This window comes from Myotis davidii, unplaced genomic scaffold (assembly GCF_000327345.1).
Source record: "Myotis davidii unplaced genomic scaffold, ASM32734v1 scaffold174, whole genome shotgun sequence".
Classification (NCBI taxonomy): domain Eukaryota; kingdom Metazoa; phylum Chordata; class Mammalia; order Chiroptera; family Vespertilionidae; genus Myotis; species Myotis davidii.
In genome coordinates, this window is record NW_006289087.1 from 1,307,334 (window position 1) to 1,324,051 (window position 16,718).

A 16,718-nucleotide genomic window follows, 5' to 3' on the forward strand; every position below is an offset into this window, starting at 1 on the left:
AAGGGTCGCGGGTTTGATTCGCGGTCAAGGGCACGTACCTGGGTTGTGGAGTCAATCCCTGGTCCTGGTCCGGGTGCGTGCAAGAGGAACCCAATTGATGTGTCTGTCTGTCTCACATCAATGTTTCTCTCTCTCCCTCTCCTTCCTCCTCTCTACCTCTGAGCCATTCTCTCTAAAACAATCAATGGGAAAAAATACCCTTGGGTAAGGATTAACGAAAAAAGAAGAAAGGGAATATCACAAAATAATTGTCCTTTGGGTTTAAGATGTTTTTACTCTCCCATTTTACCTCAGAGAGCATTTTGATTTCATGTATATGAATTTGATCAAGATTTTCTTCTCTCAATTTTAAGGACAAATGTTACTGTGTCCAGCTTTTGCCCTTAATTTTATTTTGTGTTGATTATTTCTGCCTACTTTAATTTTTCTCCTTAGTTTTTCTAGTGATCCTCAGATAACAAAAATGTGATTCTCAGTTACAGTTTTTCATTCACATTGATTTCTTAAATCACTTTTAACTGTTGGTTTATATTGTACTATTAATATTCATTATAGATAGGATAAAAACTGGTAAGGTTTATTAATAACTTCTTGGGGTAGAATGTTTTGGTAGTGTTAAACATGGGTCAGAACGCATTCCAGGGCAAGTGTCTCATTTATTAGCCTTTCGGGTCAATGTGTCTTCACTTTCTCTCCACTGCAGGCAGCATTACAGAAACAACAGGAGGTAGCAGTAGCGGGGGCTCCTTCGCCTACATCATCGAAAATGAATGCAGCTGTACCAAGCGATATGATGTCAGTTAATGGACAGGCCAAAACCCACACTGACAACTCTGAGAAGGAGCTTGAGCCAGAAGCTGCAGAAGAGGCCCTGGAGAATGGACCAAAAGGTATTACATCCACATGACTGAGTCCAGACGCCACGAAAAGCAAAGTCAGGAGGTCATGTTCACTAGACCTGAGAGCAAGTACAAGTGTGCGAGAGTTCCGTGCATTGTCACTGTTTAGTCTGAATCTGTGCTTCTGGTGACCCTTAGAAGAATAGTGTAGAAGGGCAAATTGGATCTATATATTGATTATCTGTTGCTGTGTGACAAATCGCCCCCAAATTCAGCAGCTTAAAATAATAATAAACGTGTGTCATCTCACGCAGTTCCTGTGGGCATTTTGATTTCATGTATCTGAATTATAGATGGAGGACAGCTTAGCTGAGTGGTGGTGGACCTGGTCCCTCCTGAGGTTGCAGTTGAGGTGTTGGCCGGGACTGTGGTCCTATGAAGCTTGACTGGGACTAGAGGCTCTGCTTCCAAAAGGGCTCCCTCACCCGACGGGCAAGTTCAGGTTGGCCGTGGGCCGAGGTCTCACTTCCTGCCTGGGGAGGCCTCTCCTGGAGCTGCTGCGTATCCTCACCACAGCGACAGTGTCTCCCGTGCCCTGACCTTGGGGGTAACACACCCACATCTCTGTGCGTTCCCTTGGCCACAGGCACCACCTGATGGGCGTTTCGGATGGTGACCTCACAGGGGCATGAACACCCCGAGGCAAGGGGGCTGGCAGCCATCTAGCAGGCTGGCTCCCATGGACTACAGTATATTTTTGAGACTGAAGTACCATGCTACCCAGGAGATCGTGTAGCATTTTCGAGGTCTACTGGCTTTTTATGGGCAACTGTTCATTCACCCAGCAGTTGGTTGAAAATTTCCTGTGCGCTAGGAGTACTGGGGTGAGGCAGACTGCGCACACACTTGTAAATTGTGGCTCTGTTTAGCACTGACGGAGAGAGAGGGTTATTATCGTTTGAGCGCATGTAACCTGGGGGGTGGGGGGAGTGACCTAGTGAGAGAAGTCACCAGCGGCTTTGCTGGGGAAGGGACCGTTGAGCTGAGAAATCAGAAGCAAGATGGGCGTCAGCTCAGTAAGACGGAGAGAGGAGCACTCATGACAGCGCTCAGGGCCGGCGGGTTCAGAGATCTGCCTTGTCTTTTAGAACAAGGAACAGAAACCGGTGTCAGAAAAGACTTCGACATGCCTTAGCTTGCAGCCCCCTCTTTTTCCCCCTGTTAACAACATATCAGTATTTTGAAATGAATCTTGGTCGAAAGCTCTGTGGTGAACTCTGGGAAACCTGTTGAGTAGTCAGGCGTGGAGACTGCTCAGCAGCAAGACTTGCCTCCTCTTTACTGAGTCCCTGGCAGTTCCCCTTCTGCCCGAGTTTTTCTGTTTCTCTGAGTTCCTCGAGAATAACTTCTAGGAACCTGAGCTACTGAGAGATGAAGACCTTATTCAAAGTCCATATCCAAAGTGAATTTATTTCTAAGTCCGGATCCTTCTTTTTTAAGGCCAGATCTTTCTTCGTTGTTATAGATAAGATAAAAACTGATAAAGGCCCAGCTAGGAAGTTCCCGCGGTTATTTCTAAATCTCCACATGTAATTAGCGTGTGTTGGGGGAGGGGCACGTCTAAGATTTCGGGTCACATGTCTTACTTGAAGTGGCGTGCTGACCTCTGGGCACCTGTGACATTGTTCAGGGAAGTAACTTGGGGAGACCTCCCTGGGGGGCTTTTATGTGCCCCCGAGTCCTCCATCCGGTAGACCGTGTCGCCATGGATGCCTGCATGCGGCTGGGCTGCCTCAGGTGACGGCTCCTCCCCTGTAGCTGTTGTAATTTCTGTTGTCTTCAGACTCTCTTCCAGTAATAGCAGCTCCATCCATGTGGACGCGACCCCAGATCAAAGACTTTAAGGAGAAGATCCGGCAGGACGCGGATTCCGTGATCACCGTGGGCCGCGGAGAGGTGGTCACTGTTCGCGTACCCACCCACGAAGAAGGATCCTATCTCTTCTGGGAATTTGCCACAGACAGTTATGACATTGGGTTTGGGGTATATTTTGAATGGACAGACTCTCCGAACACTGCTGTCAGCGTGCATGTCAGTGAATCCAGCGATGACGAGGAGGAGGAAGAAGGTAGAGCCATTGGTCCATATTCAGTAGCTGCTGGGTTGTGTCTTGGCCGAAGGGGCAGCGGGTCAGAGGTCAGCCAGCCTTCTGCTTCCTGATTAACACTTCACAGGCAGGATCGCTCCCTGCAGGGGTGGGGCTTTGGCTGGGAAGGTGGTGAGAGGCCAGCTCCTGTAGGGACTGGTGCCTGAACCAGATCTGTTTGGCCATTGGTTTGGCCATTTCTGCTTCCTGAATAGTATTTTACTTCCAGCCTGTGTGTGTGAAAGCTAAACATGCAAGGTGATTTTGAAAAATTTCAAAGGCGCAAGCAAGAAATTCTGCCAACTTCGGAATTTATTTAAATTTGTTTCTGGTGTTAGCTTTTTAGGTCATTATTCTAAAAACTTTCAATGTAAGTACAGAAACTCACTAGAACATCCTACAAGACATACAGATTTTAAAAATCACTCACTCTTCCCTGTTTCACTAGAGGGTAATTTTTTATTTACTCTAAGTGGACAAAAATTGTTTCCAAGGACAGTCTAGGAAGTAGGTTATCAAATGTATTGCTTATTAATTGAGAAGATGGTCTCCTCGATATTGTCACATAGCAGGCTAGAACTTGGGGCTTTTGTGCACGGTGCCTAGTAAGCACTTGGGTGTTTGCTGCCGCGGTGGAGAGTGACATGGAGGGAGCTGAAGGTGAGAATGGATCATTCTAAAAAATTTTAATGTAAGTACAGAAACTCACTAGAACATCCGACAAGACATACAAATTTTAGAAATCACTCACTCTTCCCTGTTTCACTAGAGGGTAATTTTTTATTTACTCTAAGTGGACAAAATTGTTTCCAAGGACAGTCTAGGAAGTAGGTTATCAAATGTATTGCTTATTAATTGAGAAGATGGTCTCCTCGATATTGTCACATAGCAGGCTAGAACTTGGGGCTTTTGTGCACGGTGCCTAGTAAGCACTTGGGTGTTTGCTGCCGCGGTGGAGAGTGACATGGAGGGAGCTGAAGGTGAGAATGGTCCTGGGAGCCCGCTGTTCAGACGCTTGTAGACGGGCCGCTCGTTCCTGAGGAGGCCAGGAGACCAGAGGGGGTCACTTTAAAGAGGCAGCCGGTCGGGGGAAGGGTGTGGGGGGAGGCTCAGAGTTCTGTGAGCTTCTGAGCAGCACAATCATGTCACCGCACCGTGCCCCAGCCCGGGCCCTGCGTGGGAACATACGGGCAGTGTCCTTTCGGGGCTGCTGTCTCCCATGGCGTTTTGTCGCCAGCCGTCTTCATTTCTGAGGGCCACCAGCAAGATGAAGCGTTGTCCACACAGACTCCTGACTGAACCCCCAAGAAAAGATACAAGAGGGAAAAGGAAAAAGAAGTGATTCAGAGAGCCGAGCAGCAGGTGCCAGGGCCACGGTCTCAGCGACCTCAGGACCCGGCACTGAGCCTGTGCCGGCCTTTCTGGGTCATCACAGGGACTCATTGCGATCAGACCGTTGGCAGACGTCTGCGAAGGAAAGTGTGTGTGTGTGTGCAGATAGTTCTACTTACAGAGAGCTTTATAAGTAACAGAAGAGTTCTCTGTTCCGGAGCAGGTACAGGAGTATTTCTCCGGGCTTGCCCGCTGAGGAGCTTCTAAAAGTAGGTTCCTTCCTAGTCTGCGCCCTCAGCTATGATAATTTGGGGGTTATTGCCATTGGGAGGAGCACTGTAAACATGGCTGGGACCTATGTAGAGATGAGTACCCTGACATCCCAAATCTAATCTAGAATGCCCCTCAAGTGGAAGATGGCATGACCTTCCTGGTGCTGTTTTGAACCTTAAAACAATTGGCAGCTAAAACTAACCCATGAAAACTCTGTATTAATGTGAAGTAGCCACAGTGAGCATTGATCGCCCCCAGGAAGTGCTTGCGGGGCGTGCGTACAACTCCCTCTTGTTGGAAGAGGCAGTGTGTGTGCCTCCCTGTGGAGGCCACCGAGCCCCCAAGGCTTGTCCACATTGTGTTTCCTGGGGATCCTCAGCTCTGGCAGATGGGAGTCCGGGTTTTGTTTGCTGTGGTTTTTTCTCCATTCGGTCCTGAAAGAGGGGTTCTTTTCTCTGAAGTGTGGTGGCTGTAACCCATCTTCCTACTGTAAGTCTCCACTTTCTTGCTTCCAAGTCCCAAGTCTTCGCTTAAAGTGATGAAAGGAGCGTTGTTCATCCATCCTGGTAACTTTAGTTTTACAGATTTTGAACAAAATTTGGGTCTTGAACTAATGGACCAATGATCTGTTTCATGGATATCCTTTTAGGCAACAGTGAACATTTGGAATAGCTTTGTACTTCTCATTTGTAAATGAAGGACATTAATTTTTCAGTATTGCTGTGATCTGATTTGGGCCTGTTTATATCATCTTTTCTTTTCTTTTTTAACAACTTTCTTTTTTAGATTATTTTTAGACTGATAGGAAAAGTTGCAAAGATAGTACATGGAATTCCCATATTACACCCCCACCCTCCCCACCCCTGCACCCAATTTCCCCTATTGTTAATATTGTACATTGTACTGTGGTACATTCATCATAACTAATGAACCAGTACTGATTCATTATTATTAACTAAAGTACATCGTTTTTCACATGTTCTTAGTTTCTACCTAATGTCCAGGATCCCATCGAGGATGCCACATTGTATAGAGTTCATGATCATGTTGCCTTAAGCGCCTCTAGACTCTGAGAGTTTGTCAGACCTTTTTGTTAAAATTCCTGGTAGTAGCCATTGACAGTCACCACATTCACTCTGCCGTGTTACAAACCTGAAAGTCTTCTATCTTCTATGCTGAACATTCCCTTGACCTATTTTCCTTGAGGCTGTTTATATTTAACATGTTAAGCTGGGACTTTTGAGCTGGTGTATAATTGTCTCCCTCCTGTAGGTTTCTATATCTATCTTCCTCTCCTCTAACCTTATGTCATTACACGGAAACTATTGACTGGGGCCAGCCTAGAACCAGAGCTCATATTTCTGTCACTGGGATCATCCCTAGATTACACAGGCCTAGTGAACATAATTGAATTGTCAGAGTATCTCTGAGTGCCGACCTCTTACGGTTTGCTCATCTCATTCCTTATATTTAAGATAATAGTACTTCTAGGTGCTCTCCCTTCAACAGCAGAGAGGACTTCAGATCGGGAGCAGAAGGAGGACTCTGTGCCTTACGCAGATGAGGGAGGCCCTTCCAGTTGGGAATTGAATGGCTTGGAAGGGGAAGTGAGGCTCACAAAGAGGAGAGTGATGAGCGTACAGAGAGGGGGAGGATGCAGCCGCTCCACAGCCAGATGTTCACCGCTGGGCTCCCAGGGCCCAGGCAGAGCTGGGCACATAGCAGTGACTCATGTGTGTGAATGAATGAGTGAATGAATGAGTGAGCAAACCAACGAATCAATATACACTCGAATGCACATAGGTCAGAATGGATCAAGTGAATTTTTTTTAATATATCTTTATTGATTTCAGAGAGGAAGGGAGAGAGAGATAGAAACATCAATGATGAGAGAGAATCATGGATTGGCTGCCTCCTGCACGCCCCACACTGGGATCGAGCCCTCAACCCAGGCATATGCCCTTGGCCAGAATCAAAACCGGGACCCTTCAGTCCACAGACCGACGCTGTACTCACTGAGCCAAACCGGCTAGGGCAAGCGAATTATTTTTATTTTTTTTTTTAGTGAATTCCTAACAAGCAGTTTTGAAAGAAAGGATGGAGTTTCAGTGCTTGATGGAAATGCATGATTTGTCTCTCTTCTTTCTCGCAGAAAACATCCCTTCTGAAGAGAAAGCCAAAAAGAACGCCAACAAGCCCTTGCTGGACGAGATTGTGCCTGTGTACCGACGGGACTGTCACGAAGAGGTGTACGCCGGCAGCCACCAATACCCAGGGAGAGGAGTCTACCTCCTCAAGTTTGACAACTCCTACTCTTTGTGGAGGTCAAAGTCAGTCTACTACAGAGTCTATTATACGAGATAAAGATGTTACTGCAGAGCCTGGAGTCTAGGGCTGGGCAGAAGATGGCATTTAGTTGGGAAGTTTCTTTTGACTTTTGTGGAGCATTGCAGTCAGTGTTTGTGGTGGTCTGGTGGTTTGTGAACTCTTGAGAATCGGGACTTCCTGGAGACTCTTTAGCATTAATCCTTGGGGTTAAAGGGGTTCCCCAGACTTAGCCCGCTGTTCAGTGCCGACCAGCAGCATCCCTAGAGGATGCGGAAGTTCCATGAGCTGCGTGTTACATCTTAAAGTCTCCAGAATAAACATCCCGCTGGGTTAGTCCCCTGCTACCTGCCCGCTGTGTTTATGGAAGCCCACCGTTACAGCGCCCTCTCGTGAAATCTTACGTTAGTGTTCTACCCGAGGCACACAACTGGGAAGATCACCATTTTTAAAATTTAAAAACTCGAGACCTCACAGATTGTAGTGGGAAATAATTGCTTCAGTTTGATGTGGTTGTGAATGACCCAGATTGGTTTTTGCTTTGGGAACAGCTGCTTAGTTCAGAGTTACATTACAGGGAGTTACTCTCTGAGATGATCTTAAAATAGAATGTCCACACCGATTGCTGATGCAAGTGTCAGCGCACGTAGACCACCTCGACACCCTCGCCTCCACGGCTCGCGGTCCTCTGCATTTGGTGTGTATGCTGCCTGTCGCAGACCGAAAGCCACTCGTTTTTGTCTTGATTTGGCTTTGTGTAAGAGCATCTCCAATTGAAACTGCTTTCTACACAAGCATATAGTTACATAAACAGTTTTGTAAACTCAAATTGCCACCCACTGAATTAAAAATAGAGAAAATCATTTAAATATAATTCAGTGTATGAAGAATAACATTTCACTAATGTGGAGATCACTGCCAGAGACAGCCCATTTTTAATTTGTTACTCCTTAGGCAAAAATCCTACAGGATTTCCGTTTGGAATTACTAGAGAATTGGACGTGCATATATGCCCACGCTTAAATTTTTTATGGCTTTAGTCTGTATTATGTTTTTATTGATGGGAAGAGGTATACCTTCGTTTTCTTCACTGAAAACGAATGTGGGTTAATTAATTGCCTCCGATATATGTAAGTGATTGACTAGTCTAGAGATTCTTGTTTTCAGAGGGAGGGTAGTACAGATAGAAAATGACAACGATGGCAATATACACACGTAATGTTACTCTATGTTGTTACTGAAATACTTCCATTTTTTACATGTCACACCCTAAGTCACTCTGTAGGAGGGCTCCCCTGCAGTGGGTACAGTTCACTACATAAGGAAGGGGCTGTTGGTTTTGTGTGCTGCGTTCTTTCTGTTTTTTTAATACCTGGTTTTGTACATACCTAACTGTTCTCTTCTGTTGTTTGGAAACTGGATTATTTTTCCTAAGAAGTGCTTAACCTGTGTTTTTTCATTTTGATTAGTTTCAGCTCATAGACGTTCACACTGTTACATTAGAGCACTTGTCAGCTGTCCGTCAGCTCTCATGTACATACGGTCTAGAAACCACGGGGTTAGGCACTTCCGGGCTGTTTTGTTGTGTTTTGTTTTGTTTTTTTAATGAGAAAATACTGTATTTAAAATGTAAAATAAACTTTTAAAAAGCAGGCACTAATATATATTTCTTCCAGCCTTTGATTACAGACTTGTCCTTGCACATGTTAAGATGAACTATCTTCTAAAATATTATTGTTCTTGGGAGCAGTGTGTGACTTCACATAGCAGCGGTTCCTGTCAATTATCTTCTAAAATATTATTGTTCTTGGGAGCAATGTGTGTGTGACTTCACATAGCAGCGGTTCCTGTCACGTGTCCATGTCAGAACATTGTGGGCTTAAACTTTTATATTGCCTTTGGCTGTTGATTAGTACAGTTCAAATGCGATTTCAAAGAGATCTTGGAAAATATATATTTAATCAATTAAAATGTTTATCTGTAACTTGTTGATGTTTCATTGATAAGTTCCTCTCTGAAGCGTTAGTTCTGTATCTCATCACTTGGGTAGGACAAGAAGGAATGTTTTAAATGATCTTTTCTGTTTTAAAAAATTAAGAAAACGAGCAAACCATTTCTGGCTGATTATTTAAGTTTTGCTGTGAATTAACCTCATGAGTTAAACAGACTAAAACTTTTCAGACTTGCTGGTGAATGGAAAGCACTGGCTTCTATAAGATGATTTCCCCGCCCTGACCAGTTTGGCTCAGTGGATAGAGCATCGGCCTGCGGACTGAAGGGTCCCAGGTTCAATTCCGGCCAAGGGCATGTACCTTGGTTGCGGGCACATCCCCAGTGGGAGATGTGCAGGAGGCAGCTGGTCGATGTTTCTCTCCCATCGATATTTCTAACTCTCTATCCCTTTCCCTTCCTCTCTGTAAAAAATCAATAAAATATATTTTATTTTAAAAAAAAAAAGATGATTTCCCCTGCCCGGTTGTGGGGGGCCTGTCCTGCTGTCCATGGAGCCGGCCGCTTTAGCACAGCCCCTGAGCGTGGCACCGAGGAGCGTGCCCACCCCGCTGACAACCCCGCTGGCGTGCAGGGGCTCAGACATGGATTTTTCTTTTTCTTCTGAGATTTGGAGACAGAATGAAATCATCTTGGCTTTGGCTGTGCTGCGGACCCTGCCGCCAGACCAGAGAGCAGAGCAGGAAGCCGTGCGGCCGACCCTGAGCCATCTGTCAGGGCCGAGGGAGAAGCAGCCGGTTCAGAGCCATAGGTGATCGCTAATCATTTCTTGGGGCTCAGCGTGCAGCAGTCTGCAACCAAAGCCAGCTTGGCGGCTGTCCCCAGGTTTTTCTCAGTTCAGCATTCCTGGCAGGCCCTGGCTGGTGTGGCTCAGTGGATGGAGCGTCCGCCTGGGGACTGAGGGGTCTCAGGTTCGATTCCGGTCAAGGGCACATGCCTGGGTTGTGGGCTCAGTCCCCGGTGGAGGGCATGCCAAGAGGTGGCCGATCTGTGATTCTCTCTCATCTTGATGTTTCTGTCTGTCTCTCCCTCTCCCTTCCTCTCTGAAATCATTAAAGATATATTTAAAAAAACAAAACAAAAACATTCCTGACAGCAACCTGCGTGTCTACTTGGGGTGGAGGCCATCTTCATGTCCATGTGCCGACCTTAGGATGTGAATGGGATCGGTACTGGACTTCTCTCTCGCATAGATTTCCCAGGGTTCTTCATCTTTCCTAGTGAAAGCTTTTGAAAGATCCAGTTGCTTACTGTCCTTTTTAACACCCTTACTTTGACTGTATTGTTGTTATTATTTCGGGTGCTTATTGGCGTGGTCTGTTTTGTCATGAAAGAGGAAAGCATTCGCTCCATTTTTATTAGTTCACGTGCCACTTGTAAGTTGTTCCGTGATTCGGGCACTTCATCCAGTGCCAGGAAACGAAGTGGCTCACTTTCCCAGGTTGACATTGGCATTTGGACTCGGGCTGTCCAGCCTGGGGGGCGAAGGTATAAATTGGAGCGATTAACTCATCCCAGAGCCATAACCAAGGCTTCTGTGTGACTGCCGGGTTCGGCCCTCCGGTGAATGGCGGCTGCCAGTCTGTTTATGAAAAGAGCAAGTACAGGTTCGATTACGAATGCTGATTTCTAAAGACCTTTCTCTGATGGCATGTCCATACGATTACAACTATTTCTACTCTTCGCCAAGATTAAATATCTCCGTGCAACTCAGGGGAGGGGTGTGTGGCAAGACACCGAAACGTAAACAGGATTCAGAAGGCCTACATTTTGCAACTTTTACAATTCCAGGTTGTGTTGGAGAATTTTTCCTGTAAGTAGAGTCTGCTGTGTTCTTCACATTGCTGTCATCTGTAGAGCGGCTCTCCGATCGTTTCTCTGTTAACCCCTTCCCCGGCAGAAACGTGTATACTCGTTTTCACAAAATGTTCTTTTTCAGTCGTCGACGAGTATACTAAGAAAATATGGTAAAAAAAATATGGTTTATAGGAAGACGGGTTACAAACTGTTTTCATAACCAGCATCAAAAATACTATATAGAACCAAAATAAAAAAATTAGTCTGAAAAAGAAACGTTTTTAACAAAAAAATTGTTGGGGAAGGGGTTAATGAACATTTTAGGTTGCTTCTGGGTTGGTTGGTTGTGGGGTTTTTTGTTCTTTGTTTTTTAATGATTTTATTGATTTCAGGGAGAGGAAGGGAGAGGGAGGGAAAGATAGGAACATCCATGAGAAAGAAACATGGATCGCATGCCTCCTCCTGGGATTCGAGCCCACAACTCAGGCATGTGCCCTGACCGGGAATCCAGGAATCCAGGAATGGAACCGGTGACCTCCTGGTGCCTGGGACAGCATGCAACCGGCTTACTTTACACTAGCTGAGCACTTCCGGGTTTTTATTGTAAGTGGTGTCCCAGTGAACACCCTTGCATATGTCTTTCTGCAAATCTGCATGAGCCTTGGAAGAGTAGGTACCAAGAGCGGAATTGCTGGGTCCTAAGTTCTGTGCGTGAGTTCTCATCGACCCTGCCTTGTGGTCTTCCGAGTGGCGGGGCTGACTCCCCCCCCCACTGGGGACTTCCCCCCCACTGACAGGGCAATCCGGCCCTGTCAACAGCTGATCTTCTCTAACTTAAACTGGTCAATCTGCTGGGTGACAAGTGAAGTAGTTGGTTGTTTTTTTAATGCGTGTTTCCCTGATAAGTGATAAGATTAAGCATCCGTTTGTATTGGTCATTTGTAATTCCTCTCCAATAAATTGCCTATTTGTGTCCTCGACCCATTTTTCAACTGGGGACTCTTTTATATTAATTTATGAACATTTAAAACAGTTTGTATACTAGTCATACATTACATATAAGTATTTTTTCTTACTTTATTGCTAGTCTTAATTTTGTTTATGGTGGTGTGTGTGTGTGTGAGAGAGAGAGAGAGATTGAGACTGTTTGGTCATAGAGGTTATAAACTATGTTACCAGTTTTATTCCATATTTTTCTTTATGGCTGTTGCTTAATTCCAAATATCTATGAGACTGCTTCTGAATTCTGTTCCATTTACCTGTTAATTTTACATTTTAAATTATAGTTTTAAAATATATTTTGGTACAAGCAAATCTTCCCTGTTCTTTTGATGCTTTTTCTTGACTATTTTGTACCTTTCATATGAGTTTAATTATTAGCTTGTCATACATACGTCATGAAAAATCCTTTTCTTTTTTCCAGAGAGGAAGGGGGGGGAAGGGAGAGAGAAAAACATCAAGAGAGAATCATTGATCGGCTGCCTCCTGCACGTCCCCTGCTGGGGATCAGGGCCGAAACCTGGGCTTGTGCCCCCACCGGGAATCAAACCCTGTGACCTGTTGGTTCGTAGGTTGACGCTTCGATCACTGAGCCGCACCGCCCGGACAGCAGGTTGTCCTTTTACTTTGTTTACAGTATCATATTTTTTAGAAATTTTTAAGGCACATTTTAAAATACAGAAAACATGCCCGGCCATTGTGGCTCAGTGGTTGAGTGTAAACCTATGAACCAGGAGTTCAGGTTCAATTCCCGGTCAGGGCACGTGCCTGGGTTGCGAGCTCAATCCCCAGTGTGGGGCGTGCAGGAGGCAGTCGATCAGTGATTCTCTCATCATTGATGTTTCTGCCTCTCCCTCACCCTTCCTCTCTGAAATCAATAAGAATATATATAACTTTTTCACCTTAGAACACCCAGAACCATTAAAAATCACTTCTCATCCCCCCTCCTCCCATCCCTTTTGCAGCCACTAATCTGTTTTTCTGCCTCCGTGCATTTGCCCCTTCTGGATAATTCTTGTATGAGGACTCACAACATGTGTCTTCTTTCACTTGGTGTAATGTTTTCAAGGTTAATTCGAGTTACAGCATCTGTCAGCCCTTCATTGCTGCTTGTGACCGAATGGTAAGGCGTCCTGTGGGCGCACCACCATTTGTTTATTCCTTGGTTGAGGGACGTTGGGTTGGGTTGCTTCCATCTCTTGGCTGTTGTGAGCAGTGCTTTGGGAACATCGTGAGCACCTGTTTGAATACAAGCGTTTGTTTGAATGCCTGTTCCTACTCCCTTGGGGCACATACAGGCCTAGGAGTGGAATTACGGGGCTCGGTGATCATGCTTCCCCCCAGTGGTGGCACCATTTCACATTCTGCCCAAGGGCTCCTGCTCCTCCACACCCCCTCCAGCGCTTGTATGTGTCTGTCTGTTGCGGTTGTCTTTATGGCCGTCATCATGGTTGTGAAGGGGTGTCTCATTGTGATTTTATTTTGCAGCAGAACCAGACCTGGATCTGGAGCCACCCGGTCACCTCACCTGGAAACGGTTGAAGTTCCTGGTTTCCTCCCGTCCTTTCTGCGGGGCCTTGATGTGTCTGCTTCCGTGCGATCGCGCTCTCCTACCGTAAATACAGGCCTGTGGCCCTCTTTTGGTCTGTTTGCCAGGTTTTTGTTGGCTCTTATGCAGCAGTTTTCTTCCGTGATCCGTGTGTGAGGGTTCGAACCGGCCCTGGTGGAGACGGCCACCTCCATCCATAACAGGGTTTGCAGGAGAAAAGCATCGGCCAGGGACCTGCTTAGACGCGGCCGAAAGGGCTGCTGGGGAGCCTCCCCGCCCCCTCTCCGGGGTCCTGGTCCAGGCCCTGAGTTCCCAGTGCCCTTGACCCCACCTCCAGCAGGTGAGCTCATCTCCTACCAGCCGGGGAGGAGGCCCTGGTCTCCGCTGCACATCCCTCCCCATCTCCCAGGGTCCTCCCGCATCATTTAGGTCCTCTTCCCGGCCACTGGAGCAGGAGCCAGTTTCACCTGAAAGGCAGAAAATTCTGGGTGCAGCCCCCTCCACCCCTGGTTTATGGGCTTCCTCTTTCGTAATCCTCTTGGCAGGTTGGATGAGGTGGTGTGTGCAAAACGACTTTGGCAACCAGTGGGTAGTAAGCAGTGTTATCAGGCCCAGTGGTCGGCAAACTCATTAGTCAACAGAGCCAAATATCAACAGTGCAACGATTGAAATTTCTTTTGAGAGCCAAATTTTTTAAACTGAAACTATATAGGTAGGTACACTGTTACTAATTAGGGTCCTCCTAAGGCTTAGGAAGAGCCACACTCAAGGGGCCAAAGAGCCGCATGTGGCTCGAGAGCCGCAGTTTGTCAACCACGGGGCTAGAGGAGGCTCCTGACGTGGCCCTGGACCCATGGCGATGGTGGGGGACACGTGGGCCCCCTGGGAACCTGGATGCAAGCTTTGGACACACAGGCGTTTTTCTCGGCTTGCACCCTGTTCTCACTGACGAACCGAGAGGCCAGTGCCCGCCGCTCCCCTCCCCTGCATGCCCGCCCCCCTCCTCCAAGATAAACACCGGGAAATTAATGCCGCTCGCAACAATTGAGATTAATACCAGAGAAACAATACGGACTTCATCCAGAACCATAGGAAGCCTGGCTGACTGTAAACTCTACAACTAGAAGCCGCATCATTTAGGTCCTCTTCCCGGCCACTGGAGCAGGAGCCAGTTTCACCTGAAAGGCAGAAAAGCTCATATCCCCTGAGCGCGAGCGGGCTCCTGTGTCCCTCAACACCAGGCCGCGTCTGCCCCTCCGGAGGTCACCAGCTGCCTCTGGGTAAAGCCCCCGGCTCCTTTGTGCCCTGGCCACCCTGCAGCACTTGACCCTGATTGCTGCTTCCTTCTCAAAAGCCTCTGCTCACTCGGCCTCCAGCCCCCTCTCCTGGTCTCCTGTGCGCACACTCAAGGGGCCAAAGAGCCGCATGTGGCTCGAGAGCCGCAGTTTGTCAACCACGGGGCTAGAGGAGGCTCCTGACGTGGCCCTGGACCCATGGCGATGGTGGGGGACACGTGGGCCCCCTGGGAACCTGGATGCAAGCTTTGGACACACAGGCGTTTTTCTCGGCTTGCACCCTGTTCTCACTGACGAACCGAGAGGCCAGTGCGCGCCGCTCACCTCCCCTGCATGCCCACCCCCCTCCTCCAGCTCCCCTGGAAGGTGAACTGGGAGCGGTGGTTCCCTAAAGGGGTGGCATCTCCCCAGAGCCGGAAGCGGAGTGGACTTTGGCGCTGGGAGGGGTGAGGTGCTGGAGATAAGCTGGCCTCGTCCAGACCCCCGCCCCCGCTGGGAGGGGAGGGGCTGCATGCACAGAGCACAGTGGCCTCTCGCCCTCAGCCTCGGTGCCCTCGGTGCCTGGTGCCATCTGTGGGGACAGGGCTGCCCCCAGGCGCCGGGCAGGGCCTCTGCGGCCTCCAGTGAACAGCTCCTTGTCACCTGCTCTCCCAGTGTCAGACGCTGGTGGTCCTGGGGACAGGGAGCCCTGAGGCCAGGCAGAGACACCCCGTCAACCAGGAGGAAATCTTGTCCGATCATGAAAGCGGTGAAGGCAGTCACGGCGAGGTAACACGGCTGGGCCAGTCGCTCCGCTGCGAGGTCAAGATCCAGAAAGGCCTCTCTGAAGGGAGTTTGTCTGAGGCCTGAACGATGATGCCCCGGCCCGTGCAGATGTGGGGCTGGAGCCTCCAGGAGGGGACAGCGCGTGCAGAAGCCCCCCCCCCCGGGGGGGAGGGACCCTGTTGATCGTGTGTGAAGATGCCGGTGAACTAGAAGGGAGCTGGGCAGGGCAGTGGGGCCGAGGACAGAAGCAAGCGGGGACAAGGCAGGGGCAAGGGGCTTGGGTTCTGGGCCAGGTGCAGTGGGAGTCCTGGCAGGAAGGCCTCACGCCCGGGAGTGACAGTCTGGCTTACGTTTCTTTTTCTTTTTAATTTTAAGCAGGTTTTTTTTTTTTACTTTTTTAAAATTCTTTATTAGTTAAGGTATTACAAATGTGTCCTTATCCCCCCCATTAACCCCCATCCTCCCCCCACACACACAATTCTGGCTTACGTTTCAAAAGATGTCCTGGTTGCTCTGGGGGGAGTGGGGAGGCAGGAGCAGGAGGCCAGGCAGTGGCCCAGGTGAGGTGGCTGGAACTAGGGGGTGCAGTAAAGACGGGGCGGGATTCAGAATACATTGGGAGACCATGCTGACAGTGACGAGACCTGTCCCGAGGGGCAGTTCGCAGAGCCCGGCCGGCTGCAGTTTATACCGAGGTCACCCCCCCTGACGTGGAGGGGCGCTGGGCAGTGTTCGCCAGGCCTGGGTCTGTCCACCTGTGGTTCCCCCACTTGGCCGCTGCAGGCACTTGGCGAACTCGTGTGAATTAGGAGAAAGCAGCCCCTCCCTGGGCTGTCCCCGCCTTGGCTCTGCAGAACCATGCATGGCTGCCCACAGCGGTTCTCAACCTGGGGGTCGAACGACCCTTTCACAGGGGTCGCCTAAGACCATCCTGCATATCAGATATTTACATGACGATTCATAACAGTAGCAACATGACAGTGATGAAGTAGCAACGAAAATAATTTTATGGCTGGGGGTCACCACAGCATGAGGAACTGTATTTAAAGGGCCAGAAGGTTGAGAACCACTGTAGCAAACGCGGGCTCTGCAGACTTTGGCGCCATCTACTGGGCACTCTGGGCCTGATGACAACAGCAGAATGCAGCAACCCCCATGGCCGTCCAGACGGGGAACACGGGCTCGATGGGGTCTTATGGGATGTGCGTTACGAGCCTGCTGGACTGGGAGCGTCTCCAACAGGCACGTTAAAGAGCAACAGTTACAGTGTGACTCTCACTAAACAAAACAGACCCAAACCTGGCCTATTATTCACACAGTTTTAAAAATGTATGGGGGATAAAAAATAAACTTGTAAAAAAAATAAAAATGTATGGGGGGGGAATAAA

General features: G+C 48.2%; 1 protein-coding gene across 1 annotated transcript in view; it reads left to right on the forward strand.

The window, feature by feature from the left end:
- The window catches only part of ACBD3 (acyl-CoA binding domain containing 3), a gene marked incomplete at its 5' end in the record, with an annotated part of 15,101 nt that extends 6,543 nt beyond the window's left edge, over positions 1-8,558 (forward strand). Inside the window, 3 exons of the mRNA XM_006761313.2 lie at positions 704-890; positions 2,683-2,967; positions 6,743-8,558. Of these exons, the coding sequence (XP_006761376.2) occupies positions 704-890; positions 2,683-2,967; positions 6,743-6,954 (684 nt within the window). The remainder of the gene's footprint in view (positions 1-703; positions 891-2,682; positions 2,968-6,742) is intronic.
- Between the last annotated feature and the right edge of the window lie 8,160 nt (positions 8,559-16,718).